Here is a 23892-nt window from a genome sequence, read left to right as displayed (position 1 = left end):
CATAGTTTTCCCTGTTTTCTCTAGTTTCTTCATTATTCACAGTAGTGTTTTGCTTTCCTCCATTCTTTTGAAGTCTTAAATTTTTTTTGGTGTTCCTGGTGGTGCTTTGCTCTTGTGCAATGATTATAATACCTCATATATGCAAGTGATTTATTTGCTAATTAATACAGCTGACACCTTACTCAGCTGGTGTTCTTATTCTCCATCAGTCTTTTTTCAGTCTGTGCCTGGATATGTCTTTGTCATGTGGCCAAAATATAGTGGCTTTCCGTAATGAGATCTCATTCTGTGGTGGGAATATGTGTGTGCCAGCTGATGAAACCATGGCATTCTGCATGCTCTTGTGCAGGTGTCTGGAACTGACTCCTATCATTCCCACATTACTGTCCTACTTCTAAAGTATGCCTGTCGCAAATTTCCACTCTGTTTGGAATGTTCGCTTTTGTCCTAGGGTGACTTTAAGATGCTCGCATCCCCATTTGTCTGCCCAGAAATAAATTTTGCACTTTTGTCTGTTTAGCCCCGAAATAAGTTTTGCATGGTTCTGAGAGCCAAGGGAGGGAGAGAAGAAGTGCAGTTTGTTAACAGAAAATGCACTTGCACCCCTGCATCTTCTCCTGGACTGTGCTGTCTGCAGCATGGACAGTGAGAGAGAGCTCTCCTTTGCTTTTAGTTAGTTTTTAGCTAGCTGAGGCAGAGAAGCTCCCTGCACTGTGGTTTTTCTTTTCTTGGAACTGTTTAAACTTGCTCTGCACGGAACACCCATGTAAGAGACAGTCCGAAGTTTCCGTCATTTGCCTCACGACCGTCATCCAGGACAGAGATTGAAGCCCCCTCCCAAGGACTGAGTCTCACACCCCTATAATTCTAACACAGGCATGCTGGGCTGGCTGAAGCAGGATGTTTGCCAAGTGTTACCTGCAGGTGTGTTTGCTGGACCAAGACTGGTTTCCCATAGAAACCAGTGCTGAAACAATGGGTCCTGCTCACTGCTGGGACTGGTTTGTCCTGTTTCAGAACTGGGCTGTCTGTACTTGTTCTCAATAGACTTATTCTCCACTGTCCTGTACCTGATCCCCTCCCAGCAGAGGACTGTAACAGACCCCTGAGTTAACCAAAGACTTTGAGATTCTCCCCAGTGTGACAAGACAGATCTGTTGGCTGGACCACGAGGATTTCGTCTCTCCATATCCCCTCCCCTCTTTTTCTCTCTATCCTTTACCTCCTTTCTAATCCTTCTATCACATTTGCTGTGGGCACTCAATAAAAGGTGCATTAGTTTTGATTAATTCTGAAATCCCCTCTGTGTTGTTTTTGCACTCTGATAGCAGTTAACAAACCATCACAACCCCCGCTTGTACGAGCAGATGGTGACAATACAACCCAGAAGAGCACTGTCAGCTCACAGGCCTGGGCCGTGGCATTTCCAGCACCAGAGGGACTGATAAGAGACTGGGTAAGCTGAGCTATAGCCCACAAAGAGGACTTTCTGAGTTTGTAATCTCTTTTGGAGTGGCAAGAGGCTTTACTGTTTAATATTGTTCATTTTTTGTGCTGGTGAATGCTTTGCCTGTTAAATAAACAGTTTTTTCCACTTTTCTCCAAGGAAATCTTCTCCCGAACCAGTTGGGAGAGGGGCTACTTGAATTTGTTTTCTAGAGGAAACCCCTTTAGAGGCTTTCCGCCACATTGGCCCTAAACCAGGACAACTATTCATATAAAGGATGAGAAACAGTGAGGCTATTGCTTGAGAAGTGAGGCATAATCAGGAGGTGGGACACCACTGCTCATAAAACTCTATAGAGATGTCTGTGAGCCTCATTAGCTTGACATCAGGATTAGACCTGATTGTGTCATCTAGACTGTTGGTTCCTAAAATCCTGTTAATTATTGCATCTCTCCCTAGCTCCTTTTGTTTCAGCTTATGTCACATACCAGACTCAGGGTGTTCTGCTGCGTCTGTCAGGTCCAACATACTATCACTAATTTTTCTTTTCCTGCTTTCCTTGTTCCCCTTAGTTTAGCGACAAGTTTATGAGAAAATCACTCTAGAAGGAGTGTTTTCTCTTATATTGGTTTTGCACGTCCTGGTTTTTGGTAGCAGAATGGCCGCAGAGGTGACTTCTGTGAGAAGGTGTTGAACGCTTCTACCGTGTCCAGCAGAGGCAATCCCTGATGGCTCTGAAGATGGACATGCTGCTGGCCAAAACTGGGCCAATTAGAGAGGTTGGTAATGCCTCTGTGATAACATAGACAAAAAGAAAATCAAAACAAAGGTATAGTTGATAGTTTCCTCTGGCCTTGGACCAAACCACACCAAGCAGTTCAGGAAAAAAAAAAAAAAAAAAAAAAAAACCAAAGGCAACGGAAGGATTGCTGCCATAGTCTCCAAGGCCAGGGAAAGGGAGAAAAACCAGAAAAACCCAACTGCTTGCCTAAGCTAACAAAAACCCAAGCTAGCTAAGCAGCAAAGTAACCACCATCCTCACTGCATCACAGAGGCCTGGGGAGTGAGGCTGTGGAAAAGCCTTCGCAAGAGCCCCAAGGCTCCCTTCTTCCCCTGGGCCAGCCTTAAAGCTGCAGCAACCATAGAGCAGATGGTAAGGAAATTGAAAAGCACCCCAAGACAGTGCTGGAGACCCCATGCCACATTTAAACATGTTCCACTCTTAGTGATGAAGTGTTTTGTTGATTCAGGACGTTTGCATTCAGCTTGGCTTTTGAGTGTGACTAGCATTTGAAGTTTGAGAAGCACAAGGAGAAATCTTCAGCATCACAGACAGGCCGAAGTAATTCTTTCTCATATTAGCCTCTTTGGTTCTTCAATGTACTTGCTCTTAGATTTCCCCTTTTTTACTTTGTACTTATTGTACCATTTGTGTACTTATTGTACCATTTGCCTTTTTGCTTCATATCACTCTATTCTTTCATTTACCACTTGCCTTCCCCAGAGTGGGAAAGTGTAATTCTACTTCATACCTCAGAAAATTTGCAGTACAGTCCAATTAATCTCGTTGAGTTGGCAGTTCAGACTGCCTGATTTGTGACACGCTTCTGGTACCACCAAAAATGCCACTCCTATGCCATGAGACCAGTCTGAGGGTAGTATCTCATATCCATTGGTCCTGATGCGACAAAAATATCTGTACTGGAGTAAATATTTGCTTAAGACAAGAGTTGCAGTGTTTTCTATGGGACTAGCTGATTAATGCAGTTGCTTTGAAAAAAAAATTAAATTTAGAGAAGTTTGGAATGGAGGCTGCTAATCCCTCTCTCAATCTCTGAGCCCAGATGCAACACATGAGGCACTGTCCCCAGATGTGGTGAGTCTGGAAACATTTATTAAAAGTGTACATAGCTTTTATAATATTTTTACTATCAGGCTAGAATAGCATGAGTCTGAATAGCCAACAGTATAAATGTTCCTGATGACTGGTAACCAATAACATACACGATCAATTCCCTAAGAGCAACATCAGCTTTTTGCCCCTAAGACAAGCACTTGTATAACAATTTCTTCTGCAAAACCACTATGCTTCTGCTACTTGTTACACCTCTTCTGCCTTGACTGCATAGTCCTATCTTTTCTTACTAGAAGCTCGTTTCCTTTCCCCACACCCAGAGCTTTCCCAGAGCTTTGTGACTTAGCACTGACTCAGAGAGACGTGAGTCCTTTTGATGTCTGTATTTTTCTTCATACCTACTGCAGCTTAGCTCTGAATTCAGAGCTTTTGCTTGCCTTGCACTGCTAGGTCAGTGCAACCAGGCTCCCGCTATCACAGGCAGCCCACAGATGTGCCAAGCTCGGTGTTCACAGTTCTCAGTAGCTCGCACCTGCTGCATCTACTGGAAAGCTCTTCCAGAGCCATATTTTTCTGGTCATCGAGAATCTTTTCTTTCACAAGCTTTTTCTACAAATCTGCTAATTCTTGTGATATTTTTTAAATTGTCCCTTCATTTTGATATGAAATTGTGAAATAACTTCTTTCATCCCTTCTCTAAGTGATGGATTGTGGACTGGGTTTGTTTTGGGGAGCTGCTATATGGCACAGTATACATCCATTGTGTGTATCACATGTGATTCTTGGGGTGTCCTGTGCAGGGCCAGGGGTTGGACTTGATGATCCTGATGGATCCCTTCCAACTCATCACATTCTGGGATTCAATGATTCTGTGATTCCCATTCACTGTATTAGTTAACTGTGTACATTTAAATATATATCTGGATTCAAAAGCACAGCTCTCGTTTAGTCAGTGGGGTATATGGTTTGCACATACATAGAAGGAAAAGAATTGCCTGCTTTTCTGGGTAAACATTTCTTTGTGTTACTTTACTGTGCTGTTGACCAACCTGTCTGCTCTTTCCAAAAGTTGCACATTTTTCTGAAGTGACTGTAATGGACTGTGATGCTTGGGGGAAAAATGGGACATCTTGAGCATATATCTTAATGAAAATGGTATTAATATGTTGTTTAGTGTTTATGGATGCTTTTGATGTTTTGAATATTTTGCAAGCCATGTAACGGCATTCAGTCACCTCCTTGATGCTGTTGCAAAATGGTGTCAATTTTAGATTAGTAACAGGTTGTGACATAACAGCAGGATTTACCTCTAGGGAAACTTCACAAAATGTTGTGTTTATAGATCATTCTGTCAAAATAGCTCAGATTGTCTTTCCTTCTGGTTTTGCTACTAGAGATATTTTCATGGATAGGTCTTCTGGCTTGTGAGCTGAGCCAGGATGCCATGCATTTGCAAGGGAAGTTTTTGCTGACTCATCAGGAACTGGCTCTTCTCCAGGCCCCAGTGATCAGCTGAGGTGGAGGAGGTCAAGCCTAGCTCAACATTACTTAATGTGTGTGCGCGTGTCTGTACCGTATGGTGACTTCTGCATCCTCAGCATAGCTGCATCCAGATAAAGCAACTTCCATCAGTTTATGGAACCGTAAGGAGCCACAGCATATTTCTCTAACTATAGTTTAATTTTCAGGTTTTTTTTAGTTTTCTGACTCATAGTCCTCTTCTCCAGAAGCATAAAATGATTCATATACCCAAGCACTTAACACCTTTTCCATTTGTAAATGGCATTTCATGCAAGCTTAATGAGGATATTCCAAACCACTAAAACCATAATTTGCTTATGCTTCGTAATAAGGTTTGAATCCTGCAAAGACTTATGTTAATACTTTCAAGTTCATTGTAGGTTTTTTGCAAATGGTGATTTAGAATCAGAATTTCCTCTGGCTTAGTCTCACTGAGTCTTTGTGCCCCTTGTAAGCTCTGACACAGCACCTGGGAAGAGAGAACGGGGAAGAAAAATGGAATTGGTGCTGTAAATCTGACAGAAAGAAAAAAATGCAGAAGAGGCTCTTTTATTGCTTTCACTGGGGTAAGATTTGAGTATTAAAGTACATTAGAAAAAGAAAAGATGAAAAGCATTTTTTTCATTTAATCTGCTTTAGAATTTCTAAAATTAAACTCTCAGTGTCTTATTATTTTCATATGAAGATATGAGGGAAAAATCCTTTTCCTGGGTAATTCAAAGCTCAGATTTATTTAGTCTCAAAATATACGTTTCTAGCTACCACTGCAGTTTTAAAAAGCTATTGCATGGTTGCTCAAGCAATGCACATATTTTACGATTTTAAAATGGAATAAAATAATTTATGATGTTAGGTTTTTAGTGTTCTTATTCACAGTTTTCCTGCCAGATCATCCAAGAACCACTCCAGATTATTCAATGTCAAAAAAACCCTAAATATTTTTCATTTGTCTAACACATAGAATTCTAAAAGCAGTAAAATCTTCTAATCTGTGTTGAAATTTAATAAATGCATTTAATTAATGCATTTCTGAGGAAAAGTTTATGTTCTCAGAATCAGATTTATGAAAAGGTCAAAGGCATTTTTTTCTGGTCCTTAAGGTAGTGTTATTTTTTTGTATTCAGATATTTTTTTACTTTTTTTTATTCAATGTTATTTTCACTTTGTTGTTGTGAAAAGGATTTTTGGTTACAATTTTCCTCTCCTTTGTTGCATTAAATGGCAAAATTTTCTCCTCTGTCTTCCCTCATTCTCCAATAACCTTAAGAAAAAAAAAGGAAGAAAAGTCAATAAGCTTCTGCTTCAGGAATGATTTATCACTCATTAATGTCAGTGAAGGAGTCCAACTGAAGCAATGCTAAGAGTTAGGAAAGGACCATGAATTCCAGTTTCTGCAAAGCTCAATGTGTGTTTTGCTTTGTAGAATTTGAAATGGCTTGGCTCCTTGCAATCAAAGCTGTTTTCCACGTGCAGGTGTTGCCACCAGGGAACTGGAAACAGCCCCGACACTATTTCAGCAAGTGGGTCCCTGTGCCGCCTCCCTCACCGTGCTGGTCTCCACACAACATTCCATTAAAATGAACAGGAGCATTGCTGGGCTTTCCAGAAGGTGCAAGATGAGCTAAAGCCTCCAGTTTGGTTATACTCCTTGAATGCTTTTCCAGTGATGTGGGCAGTGCAGGAGCCTCTCAGAGGCTATAATATAGGTGTATATATAATAATGTGGTGGTGTTCACAGGGGTCCCAGGATGAGGGAAGAGATGAGAATCTTGACTCCATGTTTTAGAAGTCTGATTTATTATTTTATGATATCTATTATATTAAAAGAAAATTATATACTAAAACTACACTAAAAGAATAGAAGAAAAGATTTCATCAGAAAGCTGGCAAAGAAAAGGAATGGAAAGGAATGAATAATAAAATCTTGTGTTTGTTCATAGCCTTGACAAAGATGGCTGTCATTGGTCATCGAGTCAAAACAGTTTCACATGCTGGGTAAACAATTCTCCAAATCACATTCCAAAGCAGCAAAACATGGAGAAGCTGGAGCTTCTCTGGAGAAAAGATCCTAACAAAAGGATTTTTCTTTAAATATGTCTGTGACAATATATAGAAAATCATGAACGGGACAGGACTGCTGGGGAATGCGTCTCCAGCTGTTTATTTCCAGCATCAGTCTCATTACATGGTTGGGACAGTGGGAAGATGCCAGCAGCTCATGTCCTCAGCAGCAGCAGCAGAACTCATTGTTACAACTCACTTTAGAAGTTTTTTAACCAATCATACAAAGCAAAAGCATACTGACAGTAGAGTTATCCAACCACTATAAGTGCACGCACCTTTGGTTAAAACAGTGCTTGCTTATTTTGAATACAATACCTGCTTGTAAGCTTTAAAATACAATTTTACCTCTGATTTTAAGGATTCCCACAGCCTACACCCAAGATGGACAACAGTTTCAAGATTTTCAGGCAGATGTAAGTTTGGTCTGTTTTCATATCAGGGGTTAATTGTCCAATTACAGCTTCAGGTCATTACGTCACACTCCTCCAGTTTGCTCTCCCCAATTTACTTTTGTTTATACTTTTGAAGCCTGAGGCTGGGATGATAACCTTGGTTCTCAGGCCTGGAAGGATTGTTTTCTCTGACCAAACTATGATGAGAGCTTGCTAACCGTGACAGCTACAGCCAGTCTGTAGCTGCACAGATAAATTGGCCATAACAGACACCAACTCAACCAGCCTAGCTCATTAAAGAATAGAAGTAAACAAGCCCCTGGGTATGATAATTAATGTTAATAAACTCAAACGGGGGACCTCAGCCAATCACATTGAATCCTGAATGCAGCCGTATCATTGGTCAGTGAGCTGGGCGGTGCTAAGACTCCAACCAATCAGATGTTTAAGCACAGGAAATTTGAATCCCCTATAAAAGAACTCCCAACAATAAACCTCAGCTGTTGGTGCATGAACTCGCTGTGTTCTTATTATATGCCTGTCTCTGAAACTGTGACAAATAACACTCTGTGTGAAGTTCAGAGTTAGACACTAATGCAGTACAGCATGTGAAAAATATAAAAGCTTAAAACTTAAGGCGTCGCTGCGCTTTTGAGCCCCCTGGCCTCTGCCGTGCTAACACAGGCACTTCTGTGAAATGCCTGGAGGATGCCCTTTCTGGGGATTAGGTCCCAGCTCTAAACAGCCGAGTAAAGTCTAGATTTTTTCACTCTGCCCCCTAAATGAAACTGAGAGGAGAGTGTTGCCTTTTTTTTTCTTTTTTTTTAATGTTGTTTATCAGAATCTGCAATAAATAGGTATGATTATCATGTTAGGATCTATAGGGTTTTCTGTAAACTACCATTTAATTCTCTTTCATTGGCTAAGAAACCAATGAAACAAAGATGTTCCAGGTGAAGGAAATATGGCAGCAGAGGATGGTTAACTCTCAGCTCTGCCAGTGATGACTTAACAAACGTAGAAGTAAACACACTTTCAAGATAATATCAGTAGAGGAGGTGATAGAAAAGTTGGTGTTTATTAGAGGCCTTCAGGGGCAGATAGGGAAAGTTTCCACAAAGTACCCACCCCCACATGGGGTGAATACAGTTTTGTAAGTTTAGCAAATCAGCATAATTGACAAAAATCACCAATTAGAGACATAAGTGCTGATGCAATTTTCCCTGGTTCAGCCTTCTCTGAATCCTCCGCCCTCAGATGGAAACTAAACTTTGTTCATGAAAATGTGTCTTGAAGATCTAGTTTTCAGCCTTAGTTCCCAGAAAGAACCAAGATAGGATATGGGACCTTGTACCCCCTGGGGCTTGGAGCTCTGAAATATATTTTGTCTTTCTGCCTAGGGAAAAGGTGGGGAAAAGTACTGGGAAAACTAGCCACGGACACAACAAGAGACTACAGAGCTACAAATACATGTGCAAAGAATACAGAGGATATATAAAAGGAAAAGGCAAAAATTATGAGGCATCACCTGCACCAACAGCTCATGCCACAGTGCTTGCAGTAGTGGCTGGATGGCAAAAGGCTGTGAAGGAAGTGGTTTTCTGTGGAGAAGATGAAATGCAAGAAGGAGCAGCCTTTGTTATGCAAAACTTTGCAGCTGAAGTTGATTGGAATGGGTAGAGAGCTGTGAAACAGTGAAGACAAGATAGCTTGCTCGTTGAAACAGCAAGATAAAGAAGGACATCTCTGAAGATGCCTTGAAGCATGGCAGAGTTCTCTGTTGGTTTCCAAATCTAGCGTTTACTTCTCTTTTGTAGCCCATTGACTTGAAATCTTGAGGAATTGCTACTTTTTATTAGAGCAATTGCAGTTCTTCGTTTTTAAAAAATCAGTTAATCTGTGTGTCACTTGCATCCTGCCTTGTGAAAGCCCCATCTCTTGACCTTTTCCCTCAGTGTCTGCACAGTTGTCTCACTGACCACTGTCTCACTGTGTCTTTGTGCAGAATGTTCCCTGGCACATGAAAATCATGTCATGTGTGGCTGTTTTGGGGATTTTTTACAGGCATAAGGCAGGCAGCAGATATGCCAAAAGGTGCTGAACTATCATTCTTTCTGGCAACTGTGACTCTACAGGTTTGACTTCAGGCTGGGCAAAAATACTGTGAAAAACGCCAGTCACTTTTTTTTTTAATTTTAAATGTTTAATCGTAATAAAATGGTTGTAAAAATAGCAAAAAATTAGAGTAATACTAATTTGGACAATTTGGATTAGGACAATATGAGACAATAGAAACAAAGAGTTACGGACAGTCCGGGTACCTTTTTCTGGGCAACATAAGCCTGAAAAAGGACACACGTTAACAGAGGATTAACCCTTAAAAGCAATAGCCTGTTGTATATTCATACACCTCATACATGATGCATAAATTCCATTCAAACACAGGATTCTGTCTGGTCAGTGTCAGCTTCTTCCTCTGAATCCTGATGGCGTCTTCGGGGCTGAGTGAGGTGGGAAGAAGTTCGTTTCTTCTGATAATGGGGCAATAAATTCTTTTTCTCTGAAAGATTTAGGTGTCCTGTGGCTGCTATCTTGCTGCGAATCCTTTCTCTAAAAAAAAAGTCTTACATAGCATAGTTTCTATTTTAACATTATGTTATAACCTAAAACTATATTTAACACACTACTTAAGAAAATTAATACAGCATAACTTTCTAACATAACACATATAATATAAATTTTAATATTTGCAAAAAGCCAATCATAAAATATGCATTTTTCACAAATACCATCTGAGATACACTCCTGGGTAAAACAATGCAGGTTTGACTGTCAATAGGTCAGAGATTTCAGGATCTAACTGGCAAGATGTCCAGAAGTCAGAATAGTGACTTAGGCTGCTCCAGCAAGAACTCCCCAGAGGGGGAGCTGCAGGATTCACCTGCATTGAGCTCATGGAGTTTGTAGAAGCTACTATAATTAAAATCAGTGTTAGAAAGAATATGTTAAGAATTACTAGAAATACCATTACCCTGTGGTTCTCCTAGGTGTCTATACTCAGTAACCCAGCTGCCAAAAGTGATCTGTAACTGGGGTTTAATAACTTTTTGGAAGCCCACTTTGTCATCTTGACTTCTCTTGTGCTTTGATTCTTAGAGGGGTGAAAGTTGAGCAGTGCTGCTGCTGCAGTTGTTATTAGTCCAAGTAACCAAGGGGTTTGCCAACCAAATTGGATAAATAGTCCAACACTGCCTCCCTCTGAATCGCATTGAGTCTGATTAAGAGTCCAAAGAGTATTTTTTCCAAACAAGAATATCTGCATCAGAGTACCAAAGATCATTGATTTTTTTTTTTGTTTTATTTTATCTCTGAGAGTTTTAAAAAAATCACTTACCAGCTTTGTCACAGTTAGACACTGGCACAATGCTTCTTTTCAAATGCCTTGAAGGGTGAGAAATTAAAGAGCATTTATTAATATTTGCAGTAGTTTTTTGAAGTGTATTGCATGCATTGTTACTAATATTATTCTAGAGATGCAGTGCCAACAAATCATAAATACAGAGAGTTGGCAATATATTAATTGGAGAACTAATAAAGTACTGGAATTAGGTAGGATGAGATGGAAGAGATCAACTGAGCGAAGTCTGAGAGTGGCATATCTTTCTTGCAGTAACATAGTAATGAATATTGTGAAGACAGAGGGGGAATACTGATTCTCACATGTTTCTAACAACATGTCATACTTGATCAAATTGTTGTAAAATTGCTAGCGTTAGCAATTACGGGATGAAAAGACCTCTATGCCAGTATAAATGCATCTCTGGTGCAGAGCACTGCCCTTCTACAATGAGAGTTTCTAAAATTGATGCAGTATTATAAAGTGAGCTGGGCTTTGGCAAAACTGGTGGCTCAAGCTCACCTGTGCTTGAGCCTGTGTCCTGCAGCAGAGGACAGGAGTCCAGGCACTGAGGCAGAAAATCCATAAACACTCCATGGTGCTTCCAGGGGGAAACAGCCCAAGCTACCAGAGGACTTGGTGGCCTCTGGACTAACATTACTCTCAGAAATGAGACTTGGTACTATGGTAAATAGTGCCAAAAAACCTTATTTCCTGACTGTTTGGCAGTCAAGAAAAACAAATGTAATACCATGTTCTCAGAGAACAACAAAAGAGGTTGAGAAAAAATTCAGTGAGGAGTGGCCAGGGCTTCAAGGCATGAAGCAGTCCCTGTAGGCAGAGCAGCCAAGAGGGACCAGGTTTCTGCAGGGGAAGAGTTGGCTGGCAGGCGTGATTCTAAATGTCTGTAAAATTACATGCAGTGCAGAAGGAAGGGGTAGCTGGTAGGTGATGAGCTGAGGGCTAGGATCTCCAGAGAAAACTATTGGGTATTTAATTAAGAATAGCCACAGAGGGGACAATTTGTCAGACCCATCATGGTTTTAAAATGAAAGAAGGCAGGTTTAGATTAGATATGTAGGGATATGTATTAGATTAGATCTTAGGGAAAAATTCTTTACTGAGAGGATGGCAAAGTAATAGAATAAGTTGTCCAGAGAAGTCCCATCCCTGGAGGTGTTCAAGGCCAGCTTGAATGGGCTCGGAGCTACCTGGTCTAGTAAAAGACATCCCTACCAATGGCAGGGAGGTTGGAACTAGATGGTCTTTGAGGTCCCTTCCAACATAAACCATTTTGTGACTATATGACTCTTTTATAGTTAAGCCAGGAAATTCTTTGCCATCTGAGGCTGTGGGTCCTAAAATTTACCTGAGCTTAGGTCAAGGCTGGAGAGGTTTGCAGAAAAGAAATCCATCAAGTGATACAGTAAAAAATTAACCAACCTGTCTGGACCAGAAATGTTAAGCTGGGAATGAGATTTATATTCTTTCCAGTGGGATGTTGCTAAAAACAGGAGAAAGCTTCTTCTTTAAATAGCTAATTTTTAATCTTGACAGTGTCTCTTGACATTTCTACAGCTTTAAAATTACTTTTCCCCTCTCAGTCTTTACTTTCCCATGCATTATTTTTCTGTGACAGCCCTCTCCTCTTCTTTGGCTTTGTTTCTGTGAAGGACTTTGTAGGCACAGTTTGTGGAAATTGGGAGTGGAGATGCAGCTGAACCTCATCCCTAATGGGCTACAGCTGTGCAGGACAGGTGAGCAGTATTGCAAGTAATGGGACATGGAGTGCCAAGGTGCACTGACCAACCACCAAAGGGTACAGGGGGCACACAGGTGTAATGCTCTGTAAGATGAAGGGTATAAAAGATTGTACTGAAGAACAGTAAAGAGCTGCTGCTTGAAGCCTTCTTCAGTGTAAGTTGTACCTCCCCTGTCAGGACTTTGCATAATGTTTTCCTTCAAACTGTTCTGTTTCAAGATATTCCCTTGTTTTTAAAGCTTCCTAGTTGCTCTGTGACTCTGTTGTGTAGTTTCCAAGTCTTCTGTTGCTTTTGTCTTCTTTTGCAAAAAGTGTTGCTTTTCTCTTGGGCACTTTCCCTTGAACAGCTCTAAACCCCACCATATCCCTCTGTGCCTCTATACAGAAGTCTGAAATATCAATGAGAGAGAGAGAGAGGGACAAAGCAAGTAGGCTTTAATAATAAGGCATATTTGCTTGTGGGTTATTTATTTTCAAAAATTCTGTAACAGGGCAAAGAGAACCTTAATATTTCAGAAAAAAATACATGCTTATTTTTCTTCATATATGTGAGAAATTGAGTAGTAAAGGATTCTCAAAACGTGACTGAAAGCTCACAATCTTTTGTATGTATTTTTTGTACATTTGTATGCAAACTCTGAGATAAGGTGTGCTGACTTAGAAGGGCCATGGAATAGATATGACATTGTTGAGAGAGAGCTTGAACTAGAAACAAGTTTCAAATGATAGCCTTGCAAAAAGCCCAGATATTTTAGAGAATTAGAACTGTGAAAGATGCCTTGTAACAAGACCACATGGGGTAAAATAATAGGTGATTGGTGTTAAAAGTATTAGCAGCATTGTGTGGCAAAAGCTAATAGGCTGAAAATTATTTATAAGGTAACCAGGAGATAGGTTGGCTTCTGATAGAACAGCATTGAGTTTTACCTCTCTTATGTCTCACCCTTCAGCGAGACTAATATTGGAATAAAATCTTTTAAAGTTGCCCTGTCTCTGTAAAGCTGGGATTTTCCAACACATATATTCTAGTCATAGGCTTTCCACAAAAAGAACAAACGTTTCTTTTTGTGCTGTGTGCCCAGATAAGCTGCTACATGACCACTCTCTTGCCAGGATTTGATGCTGAGAAGATGCAGCCTGATAAGTGGAGGCAATGAGCTCCTGGTTTCACTGGGGCCATTGTGAGGGGCTTTAAGGGCAGGTCTCAGAGTCAGAGTGAGTTTGCATTGTGACTCACCATTAGCTAGTGGTATGGAGTTACATGTGTTCTGTTAAATGCATTTTAAAGAGTACATCTCCTTAAGTCCTCTCAATCAGTATAGTTGTGCTTAGGCTCAGAGGCCTTTTCCAGCCGTGGACTTCAGCCCTTTTTGAGTTTCAGGGGGAGGCAGATGCAGAGGGACTTTTTACAGCTGTGTCATGCCGATGAAGAGTGCAGCCCATTTCTCAGCACAAATGGAGTATGGAATCTGGCTGAACGCTTCTGGAGTAAACGGGATGCCTTTGCCTTCGAAAACAGTGAAGGCAAACTATTTAAACTGTGTTATACATTTTGCTTTATTAATACAGGAATTTTAATTTAGCATGGGGAAGGTAATGTGTGCTGTGTGTTACATGCTTCTAGGATGGAGGTTGAGTTTTCCTCAGGCTGGTTGGAAGCACAAGACACTGTTGTGGTTTCTGGGGTTTGAGCAGATCAGCCAGGCAGAGTGCCCAGCCAGGGATGCGGGAGCTGGGCAGCAGTGGACCATGAACAAAGCAGTGCAGGACTGGAGGGCAGTGGTCAGCAGTGACTGCTTCTGCTGCTGGGAATCCAGCTGGGAGAGGGATTATTTCTGCATAAGGGAGTTCCCTGCAACTCTGATGCAGTGCTTCATCACCAAGTGAATGTAGCAAAAGCAGTAGGGAATCACTTGTTTGTAAAAGGGATACCATAGTTTTTTAATCGTCATATTATTAGAGAATCTTCTGGAATGAAGAGAGTATTGTTTTAAAGCATCTTCTGAATCAAAATATTGTCTCCTGTGACAGCTTCTCTCAAGGTAGTGATAATGTTGGCCACATCTTCCAAGAACATCTTTGAAAGGAAAAGACTTCTTTGTTCTTAGATGCCAGTTATGGTGGTTGTGTTTCTCAGTTACTCATGGTGGTTAATGCAAAGCACTTGATCTCATGGGCGTTTTCAGCTACTGGTTTTACAGCCAGGTGTTTGCTGTCTTGAGTTAGGCTTTTGTTAATTAGGGCTTCACATATTCTGCAAAACATTAACAGATTTGTTCTCCCTGCACACTCTTCATTCATTGCTACAGAACAGCAGAAAACAATTTAGCTCTCTGGCAGTGTATTTATTACAACACCATATGCTCTATGTTTACTTATGCTGTACAATTAAGTAGTTGTACTGCAAATTGTGGCCAAGTTCCTGAATAGCTGGGACCTAAAAACAAGCTCTTAAATTCATATTTAGGTTCCCAAATAGGTGTCATTTTCGAGTATTGAGTCCATCCTGACTCTTGCTGAGTTTTTTGAAGCAAGCAGACTATCAGCATTTTGAAAAATGGGCCTGCTATGTCTTCCCATGCTCCTGTGGGGAATCTAAACTATGGTTTAGACTCCTCTTAATATTTGTGGTATTGCAGTGCCTGTTGTATTCTCTACATTGCAGTGATTCCTAGTGAGGCTTATTCATGCTGACAAACTATCAATTTGGATTGATTAAAATATTCAGTAAAAAGGTTGCCAGCAAGGTTGCAATTTGGAGGAGTCTTTGCTGAAAGATGAAGAGAGGCACAGAGTAAGAATATTTCTGTCAAGTCACTGGGCTTTTTTCATGAAGGGTAGGCTATAAATACCATCTTTCTTATAACATGCTTAACTGCCTGTAGCTGGCAACTAACCTGAGTGAAGCAGGGTTCATCAAAAAGGCCGATTTTGCTCTCAGTATTATTGGAAGCTCTTCAGTGTCTCTTAGTGAGGTTCTTTTTTTTGAGGTTTTCCAAGGTTTTTCTCCAATGTGTGAGTACAATAAAGCTTTCTTTCCTTTCCTGTATATTAAAATTTCAAGGAAATTCTGATTCGTTATTTCAGGAGCTGAGTTAAATTCTTTCCTCTGGATCATTTTAAAAGAAATTGTTTAAGCCTCAAATATGTGTACTGGCTGAAGCAGCAAATGTGTGAAATGGTGGTGTTGCTTTGCTTTATGCTGCTCATCCTTGAGAAGAGGATGCTATCCTTAATCTGTGGGCTCTGAAGCACAGCAGGAGGACTTTTTGACCTAGAATAAAACAATGACAATATTCTGTGAAAGTATATAATGCACATGGATGCCTCTGAAATATATTGCTGGGGATAACTTAGGCTTTCTTTTCAAAAGAAAATCATACCCATGTGTCACCATGATATTTTCTGAAAAATCCCTTCACCAGGATTTTTCTCCTGAGAAGCTGAGAAGCCTCAGAAAAGAAATGTAAACAATAATTATCTGATTGCTTTGGAATATGGTCTGGAGGTTGTTTACCAACAGGTGCATCTTTGATTGGTTCCATGTGGATTGTTTTCAATTAATGACCAATCACCATCAGCTGTGTTGGACTCTGAGGAGTCTGTCACGAGCTTTCATTTCATTCTTTTCTAGTCTTCTGATGTATCCTTTCTCTTTCTTTAACATAGTTGTAGTATATAATTTCTTTTAATATATCATCATAAAATAATAAGTCAGCCTTCTGAGAACATGGAGTCAAATTCTCATCTCTCACCTCGTCCTGAGGACCTCACAACACCACACCAATGTCTTTCAGAAAAAAAGAGATCTTATGTGATGAGGGGAAAAGGAAGGAATTATTCCTCATAATGTTGAAAAGTAGATAAATTTAGATGGCCCTAAAATTGGAGGATTTAATATATAGTAAGTCAGCAGAGTGATCTGGCACAATTGCAAAGGTGACTTTGAAATAATTTCTCATTTTCTTTTCAGATATCTTTCATTTTTTTTCTATTCACATGCCTTGATGGATCAAAATGTCAGGCATTTTCAGTAATTAATATGCATTTTTTCTCACATAGAGGCTGGTCTTGAGAAAATAATTTTGTTTTGTAAATGTTATTTGTCTGAGTCTGACTGCGTGTCTCCATTCCCCTTGCAGAGGCACAGCGATAGCTGGAATTGTTTTTGGCATAGTATTTATGATGGGAGTGCTTGCTGGGATTGCCATCTGTATCTGCATGTGTGTGAAAAGCACCCATGAGACTCGAGTCGGGGTCATCCGAGCAACACACATCAACACCATCAACACATACCCAGGTAAGGAACCAAAGGGACAGCCCTGCAAGAGTGCCTGTGGTCATGGCAGGAGTGTTATCCTTGGATAGTTACACTCCACACTCATGATCTGGTTATTAAAATTCTTAGAAATGCCTCTGCCCAAATTAAGATGCAAACAAGACCATATGCCAGTGGCAATAGTATGGGTTTGGTCAGACATGAAAGAGAGAGAGAGAAAGAAATAGAAAATAGCTGGAGGGACAGAAAGGTAGATGACAGAGACAGAGTAAGGAAAATATCACCACTCTGTGGATCCCAACGATGTTCTATTGATCCTCTCCACCTGGTCTTCTTGGTGGTGATGGTCGCCCCAAAAAGTATAGGATACAATGGGATAATATGGCTCAGGCTAGGTAGGAAAACTCAGGCACCTCCCTGGGGCAGGGGGGAGTTTGCCATTGTCCCTTACAACAGACTCTGGGTTCATTGCATCATGTGCAACAAAGTCCTGTGGTGAAAGGCTTCAGGAATGACTATGGGGGGCATTTTGGTGGGGAGGGAGGTCTTTGATGGATTATGGCACTCCCTCAGCTGCCTGTCACATGAATGTCCTGTGGATGTCACCTGTGGGGTTGGGGGTTTCACAGCTGGGCAGGTTTGTGTAAGGGAGGATGGGTGTTCACTGCCTCTGACCAGAGGTCACACCCAAAACCTCCTGCCCCTCCTTGTTTTGGGGGAGAGGAAACCTGGCTTCTGTGGGCTGTGGTCTCCCCCATGCCAAACTCAGCCAGGGAAGAATCTCTGCTGAGTTTGGCTTTCTTGTGGATACATTCCCTCACCCTTGTTTGTTTTTCCCTAGGCCTGAAATGATTGAACAATTGCATCTTATCTAGGTGGTTTAACTTACAGTCTAAAGTTTCAGTCAGGTATCTTCAGGGAGGCTTCTTTGGTTACAGCTTCTTTATACAGTTTTTGTTATAATGGGCAAAACTCTCTTGTATCAGTGTTTGAGGCATGAACTATTTCAGTCTCTGACACAAGATAAATGGGGAATGTGACTACAGCAGGAGGCTCTTCTCAGTCTGGAGGGGAACAGCCCAGCTCCTGCTGAGAAAGGCAGGACAGCTCAGCATGCAGAGTGTCTGGCAGCACAGCTCTGTCTGTGAGGGTTTATTCAGCTGCTGAGTGGGCTAAGGAGATCTGGCTAGGGGACACACTTCACAGATGGGTGGCTCATGGTGCCTGCAGGAGTGTGTCAAGCCCTTGCTCAGGGCAGTGCTGCATTTTAGAGGACAAACAGTCTTCCTGTGCCAGAGGCTCTCTGGCAATAGAACAGTTGTTCTTCTTTAGTGTTCTGGTTTTTGTATTTGTTCTTGTTCATGTGCAGCTGGCTCCTTGGCATTGGCCTATATAATGGAGGCCAGGCATGTCACAGAAGGGGGAAAACCTGCACAATAAGGTCTGTGGACCACAGTGCAAAGGCTTTGAGTGGTGATGTGCAGTCTAATGCAGCCTGAGCTGACTGTTGTTTGCCCAGAGCTCACAAGCACTCTTGGGTGCTGCAGAATCCCTGGTGGCTTCTACAAAATCACAGGGGCATCTCTGCAGGGTGTTCTGTACTGTGTGTCCCAGCAGGAGGGACTGCTGGCTAGGATGCAGTGCTTGATCTCTGCATCCATCTGGCATCATGCCTGAACTGGAATTTGGAGTACAAATTTGGACAATGGTTATAAAATCATTGAATTAGAGTGGACCTTAGAGATCACCTAGTTCTAACCCCCCCACCAGTCCCAGGTGGGGACATGGTGCTGAGGTACCTGTTTGTGCCTTAGTCAAAGTTAGCTGAGTGTTGGACCTGCTCAGTGCAGGCTTCTCTGTGAGTTAGAATTGTTTTGATGTAATTTGTTTTAGGCGCAGGCAGCAGCAGAATGGCACAGGGTCTGCAGTATCCCAGGGGACAGTAGGGACCCCTCGTGCCTCTGGGGCAATGCAGTTGTGTCCAGAGTGAGTGTGAGCTGGTACATACAGCTGTGTATGAGCTAGCTTGGTGTGCAGTCACCCACTGCACCACACTTGTCAACTTGCACCACTCTAGGAGCACCAAAGGAGGTGGCACCAAGCCAGCTGGGGTCTGCAAGGCCTCAATTCCACATCTACCATATGAAAATGGCCGCACTGTTGAAGAGAAAAGCAGACCCTGGATGCAGCATAATGGTGTTTATGCAATTCAGTGACATTCTTAATTACAAATTCTGGAGCAATTGCCTTGGGATAACTTTGGGAGTTCATTGTAATAAAATGCAGAGGTGTTCCATGCATGAAGTCTTGTCATCCCACTCCTAGAGATCCATACTTTTATATTCCCTCCTGTTGCAAAGGTTGCAGAGAACTCGGGTGCATTATATATACTTATCAACAAGCTATGCAATACTTTTTATGTATTCCTTTATTATACCAGCTCTAATGTCTGTTTTGCCCCTCACAGTATTAGTTTCCAGTTAGATTGAAAGCATCTGTGATCATCCTTATAATTTCAACATTATTTTGTGTATGGAGATGGGTATGAAAGAAAATAGGAGTATTCTCAACCATGAATTGCTGAAGAGCTACTTCAAAAAGAAATAGTTGCTGCAAGCTGTAAAAACAAGAGCAAAATGAAAAAACTCCAGGCCTGTAACCTTTTCTTCCGCAAGTCTGCTCCTGCAATGACACCCCCTTATCTCTCAATCTCTGGGCTGTTTAAGTCTACACCTCAAGGCCTCTAGTTCAAGCATCAGTTTGAGCAGCTCTTCCTCTCAGCAGCAGCAGGTTTTGGAGGATGGGGAAGCTCGGAAATGTTTTCTGTGTTCCCTGCTGTCATGAACACTTCTGGAATAATGACTGACCTGGTTTGGCTGCATGGCTTGTGGCCAACACCACCCCTGCCATTACCTGCTTTGGACAGGAACAGCAAGTGTGAGGATGCTCTTGCTTCTGCCTCAGCCACAGCAGCAGCGTAGTGTTCAAGAGAGCAGAGCATGCTTTTTGTGGCACTGTGGGGTTTGAGTCTCTTCCCCCCATCACAAACATCCTTGGTTTCTGTTTCCACTCTTTGCTAGTACTGTTTTGTTGCCAGCCTGCCTGAGACATCTATGGAGGGGACAGGAGAGGATCTGTGGTGACATAAACGGGCACATGAGCAGACTCTGGACCTTAAAATTTGTAGAGAATACTCTATTTGGATGCTGATACAGAGCCCTTAGTTCTTACCTGCAATAATTCTGCAGCATTCACTGTCTTTTTTGTCAGTGAATTAATCCTTTTTCTTTAAAGTTACTAGAAGTAATTGAGAAAAAGTTTTCAGCTACTTCTGAGTATTTTTGTTGCCTCCTGAATGCCTAATCCAGTTTATGAGTGCTTGGCTCTCCTCAGATGTCCCCATTGGTGTGAACAAGGTGAAAGCTTTGTTCTTCCTCAGCCCAAGCTATGCTAAGATGTCTTGCCCTGGGAAGTGTGATGCTGCTGTGTTTGCCATGGTGTGGCACCTGGAGTTCCAGAGGGTGCTTGAGGTGTCTGTGGAGATCAAGAACCCTGACTGCCATCATTTTGACATGACATAAATCCCTGTTGCTGCTGAAGGAGGTGGAAGGGAATGGATCTGATAAACTCAGCCTTTCTCCCAAAAATGTTTAGCTCTACCACATTCGCCTGGTGTCATCTGCCATACAGGCACTCAAACACTGTTACAGGCACAGCCTGTTGGTAGGCACACAGCTAAGGAGGGAAGTAAAGGGCAATAAACAATGACTCACATTGATATAAATTGACTGTATAATGGCAGCCTGAAAAAAAATGAATGAATTGCCAGGAGGTTTTATTTTATATCAGTTGCATGCGAGTCTGGATATCAGCAAGAAAATACTTGAAGGCTGCATCTGAAAACCAGGTTTTTAACTCTGTGTTCTTTTTTCTCCCATTTCAGTGGCTCCACCACCATACAGTTATGAACATGAAATGGAGCACCCAGCTGACCTACCTCCACGTTACACTCCAGCCCCGCAGACTGTGATACAGTATCCCCCACCCCCTCCATACCCTGGATATTCAGGGAAATAATTAACATGACTTCACATGGATATTGACTGCCTCTTGAAACAGCCAGCGCTGCTGGGACAATGCTGTTGGCTCAGGGACAAATAGGATTGGGTTTTGCATCAAAGCATGTGGCCAGGTGTTGAAATAGACTGGAATGGTTGCCAAGGCTCAGGATAAATAAAAATACTGTCCATTCTGGACCATCATGTTTCATGATTAAACAAATGTGACCGAAGAAACAGTTCCTAAAAGTTAGTGTCTGATGAGTAGTGCTTAACACCAGTTCTTAGCTTCACCTGCAGCACATGGGAGTGGGGTTTTTCCCATGTAGGAATGTGCAAGTGGTGCAAACAGTTCAACAAATTGTTTCAAAAGCACAAGAGGGTGCTGGGGCTTATTCTGGAGGAAAGCATCAACTGTTGTCTTGAGGTAACCACTGTGCCTTTCCTTGAAATGAGGGCAATAAGCAACAAGAAAGATTGAAACTGTTTTCTACTTCCAGCTGATAATACCCAATGATCACTGTGCATATTGGTCTGATAACCATGTTACAAGGAGAAGAGCTGGTAGAGTTTTCTAGTAATTAAAAAATTATGGGTATTATTTTTGACCAAGTTTGGATTTTTTAAGTGCCTCTTTTTAAGCAGTTTGTGACTAGCTTATGAACTGAAATGTTAACATAAGGAAAATTTTTGTATGTGAAATACACTAATTTATAGCTGATCTATTTTTACCTAGACTTAAAACCTCTATACATTGAAAATATGCTAAAATGTCTTTTATATCAGCAAATGACATTTTAATTTTTGTATAAAAATACTGAATCAGCAGAACTCACAAATGGGAGAAAAAATGTAAAACAAATATTAAAATGCCCTAGATTTGACATCAGTTCAATTGCATAAAGCCGGGGTTTTAAATTTTTATTTACCAGTAGTGAGGATATCCAGAGTTAGCAAAGAGATGAGAGTGGAGACTGTGAGCATCTGATTCCTTTTGAATATGTCTTGGGCAATTTAAAACTGTAGGTCATCAAGTAATATTTTTACATTTGCCATGCATGTTGTTCAAACTTATTCTCCACTATATGCAGTCCAGATCATCATGATTTAAAATGTTCCATGTACTTATGCAGGTAATTGTAATTCTGCAGCAGCTATTTGACTTCAGAATAGCGTGTTCCATTACCTAAAGCATCATCTTTCAGCATTAAGACTATTATTTTTCTCAGGTTTATATGCAAACCACAGAGAGTGGGTCTCTTCAAGAATTTAAAAGTGCTGAATGATCTTGGTTTGAGTTGGATGTCTGAGCAGTTTGAGAATGCCACAGCTGTGGCATCAACTGCAGGTTACTGCTGGTTCACAGAGATCAGAATGCATTTAAATGTCTTCCAGTGTAGCCTTTCTCTTCTTTTCAAGTGTATTGATGTAGTGACAAATAAAAAAGCAACTTGCAAAAAAGGAGATACTGTATCCCAGTGAAATCAACATCTAATAATCCCCGAAGTCAGGTGGTTTTGGTATTCAGTCCTGATTCAGGGAAGAACTGAAGCAACATTTAACTGAGCATAAAATTTATCCAGAGACATTCTTGAAACAAGACCTTACTGGCTGTTCTTGCTCAGATTTTGCAGTTGTATTTGTCCTTTCCAGGATGACTAAACTTACCCCCTTGAAACTCCACTTAAAAGTGCAAATGGCCTCAGTCCCTGCCAGCATAAGTTCAGAAGATCTGTGTTGTGGCCATTGGCCGCACGGAGTCCCCAAGGTACTTGTGACCTAGTTAGAGGTAAACTGAGCTGTGTCTCAGGTGTTTGGTCGCTGTTTGGTTACTCCTTGGAGTCTTCTCCGAGAAAGGAGAGTTGCATTCTCATTGCTGTTTTGCAGTTCAGAGGTGACAAGTCCTGAACTGGCTTATCCTTACAATTACTTCTGTTCTGGGTGTGTCCTGTGGCATTTCAGCTGTTACCCTGATGTTTCAAGAGCTCCCAATTGAAGTTCTCCTATGAAGAGCAACCCTCTGTGTGTGCTGTTTTGGCAGTCCCTACTCCCAACCATATGCTGGGGTGTTGATGTGCCTGTCAGCATGGTGACCAGCATGAGGAACAGAATAAACATAGCTTTTCCTGCAGAGAACCCTGTTCCTACTGCATCATTCTATGCTGAGTACATCAGCACTTTCTAGTTATGAATAATATTTTGGTGCCAAAATGTTACCCATAGATAATGAGTATTGTCACTCTCCCATTCCTGTGTTTTATTTCTTTGTGCTGAACATGGAGTCACAAGAATCACAGAACAGTTGTATTTGAGTAATTGAGTCTTCTGAAAAATACAGAGAAAGAAAACTATCCTGTAGATCATAAATCTTCCCTTAGAGAAAGAATTTTTGCACCTGTGACATTTGTCAGAACAAGTCAGTAAACAGATTTCTTGCATAAGAAGGAATTTCCAAGACTAAGTCTTTGATCACAGAGTTTTCTGTTTTTCAGCTTTGTGATTGTATGTTTCCCCTGATGATGTTGCATAAAGGACATAGTGACCAAAGCACCTACAAGGTTTACATGACTTACTCCAGGGAATATTATGGAAACAGAAGTTGAGAGTTTAGTAGTGATTAAGAGCTATTTGTTCGTGATTAAAACAGCAGTGGGAATGTTCGTTTTTGTATGTTAGTTAATGCTGTGCAGATCCACATACCAGACAGTGATTTTAATCTCAAAGGACAACACATCTCTTTTCCTTTGTAAGGGCATAAAACATAAAGGTATTGCCCTTTCAGCAAACCAGACAAAATTAGTATAGAGCAATCTAAAAGACATGATGATTGCATTGAAAATAAGTAAAACTGAGAGAAATGGAGAGCAGGATGGAGCCTAAGAGATTTATAATACTGAAAGAATAGAACAAAAAAAGTTGCTGTGTAACAAATGGAAGCATTTGAAAATAGTGAAGTTCTATTTTTTGAGTTTAGTTGAAAAAACTGAAGTGTTCCAGTGCCTGAAAGGGAAGTTTTGCTGTAATACACAAAAGTCCTTCCTGAAGATATTTAAGCCATAAATTAAAACATTTCGGTCTCTGACACATGGGAATTCTCCAAATGCTTTAGTAACTCTA

General features: G+C 41.1%; 1 protein-coding gene across 2 annotated transcripts in view; it reads left to right on the top strand.

Moving 5' to 3' along the window:
• CYYR1 (cysteine and tyrosine rich 1) overlaps window positions 1–22236 on the top strand; it is a 29498-nt gene extending 7262 nt beyond the window's left edge. For both annotated transcript variants that reach the window (XM_014308991.2, XM_031060994.1), the window contains exons 3-4: window positions 16581–16738; window positions 20661–22236. In XM_014308991.2, the coding sequence (XP_014164466.1) occupies window positions 16581–16738; window positions 20661–20794 (292 nt within the window). In that variant the 3' untranslated portion in view covers window positions 20795–22236. The remainder of the gene's footprint in view (window positions 1–16580; window positions 16739–20660) is intronic.
• Window positions 22237–23892: the final 1656 nt, after the last annotated feature.

Source organism: Geospiza fortis, unplaced genomic scaffold (assembly GCF_000277835.1).
Source record: "Geospiza fortis unplaced genomic scaffold, GeoFor_1.0 scaffold154, whole genome shotgun sequence".
Taxonomy (NCBI): domain Eukaryota; kingdom Metazoa; phylum Chordata; class Aves; order Passeriformes; family Thraupidae; genus Geospiza; species Geospiza fortis.
This window is presented reverse-complemented; position numbering and strand designations above follow the sequence as displayed.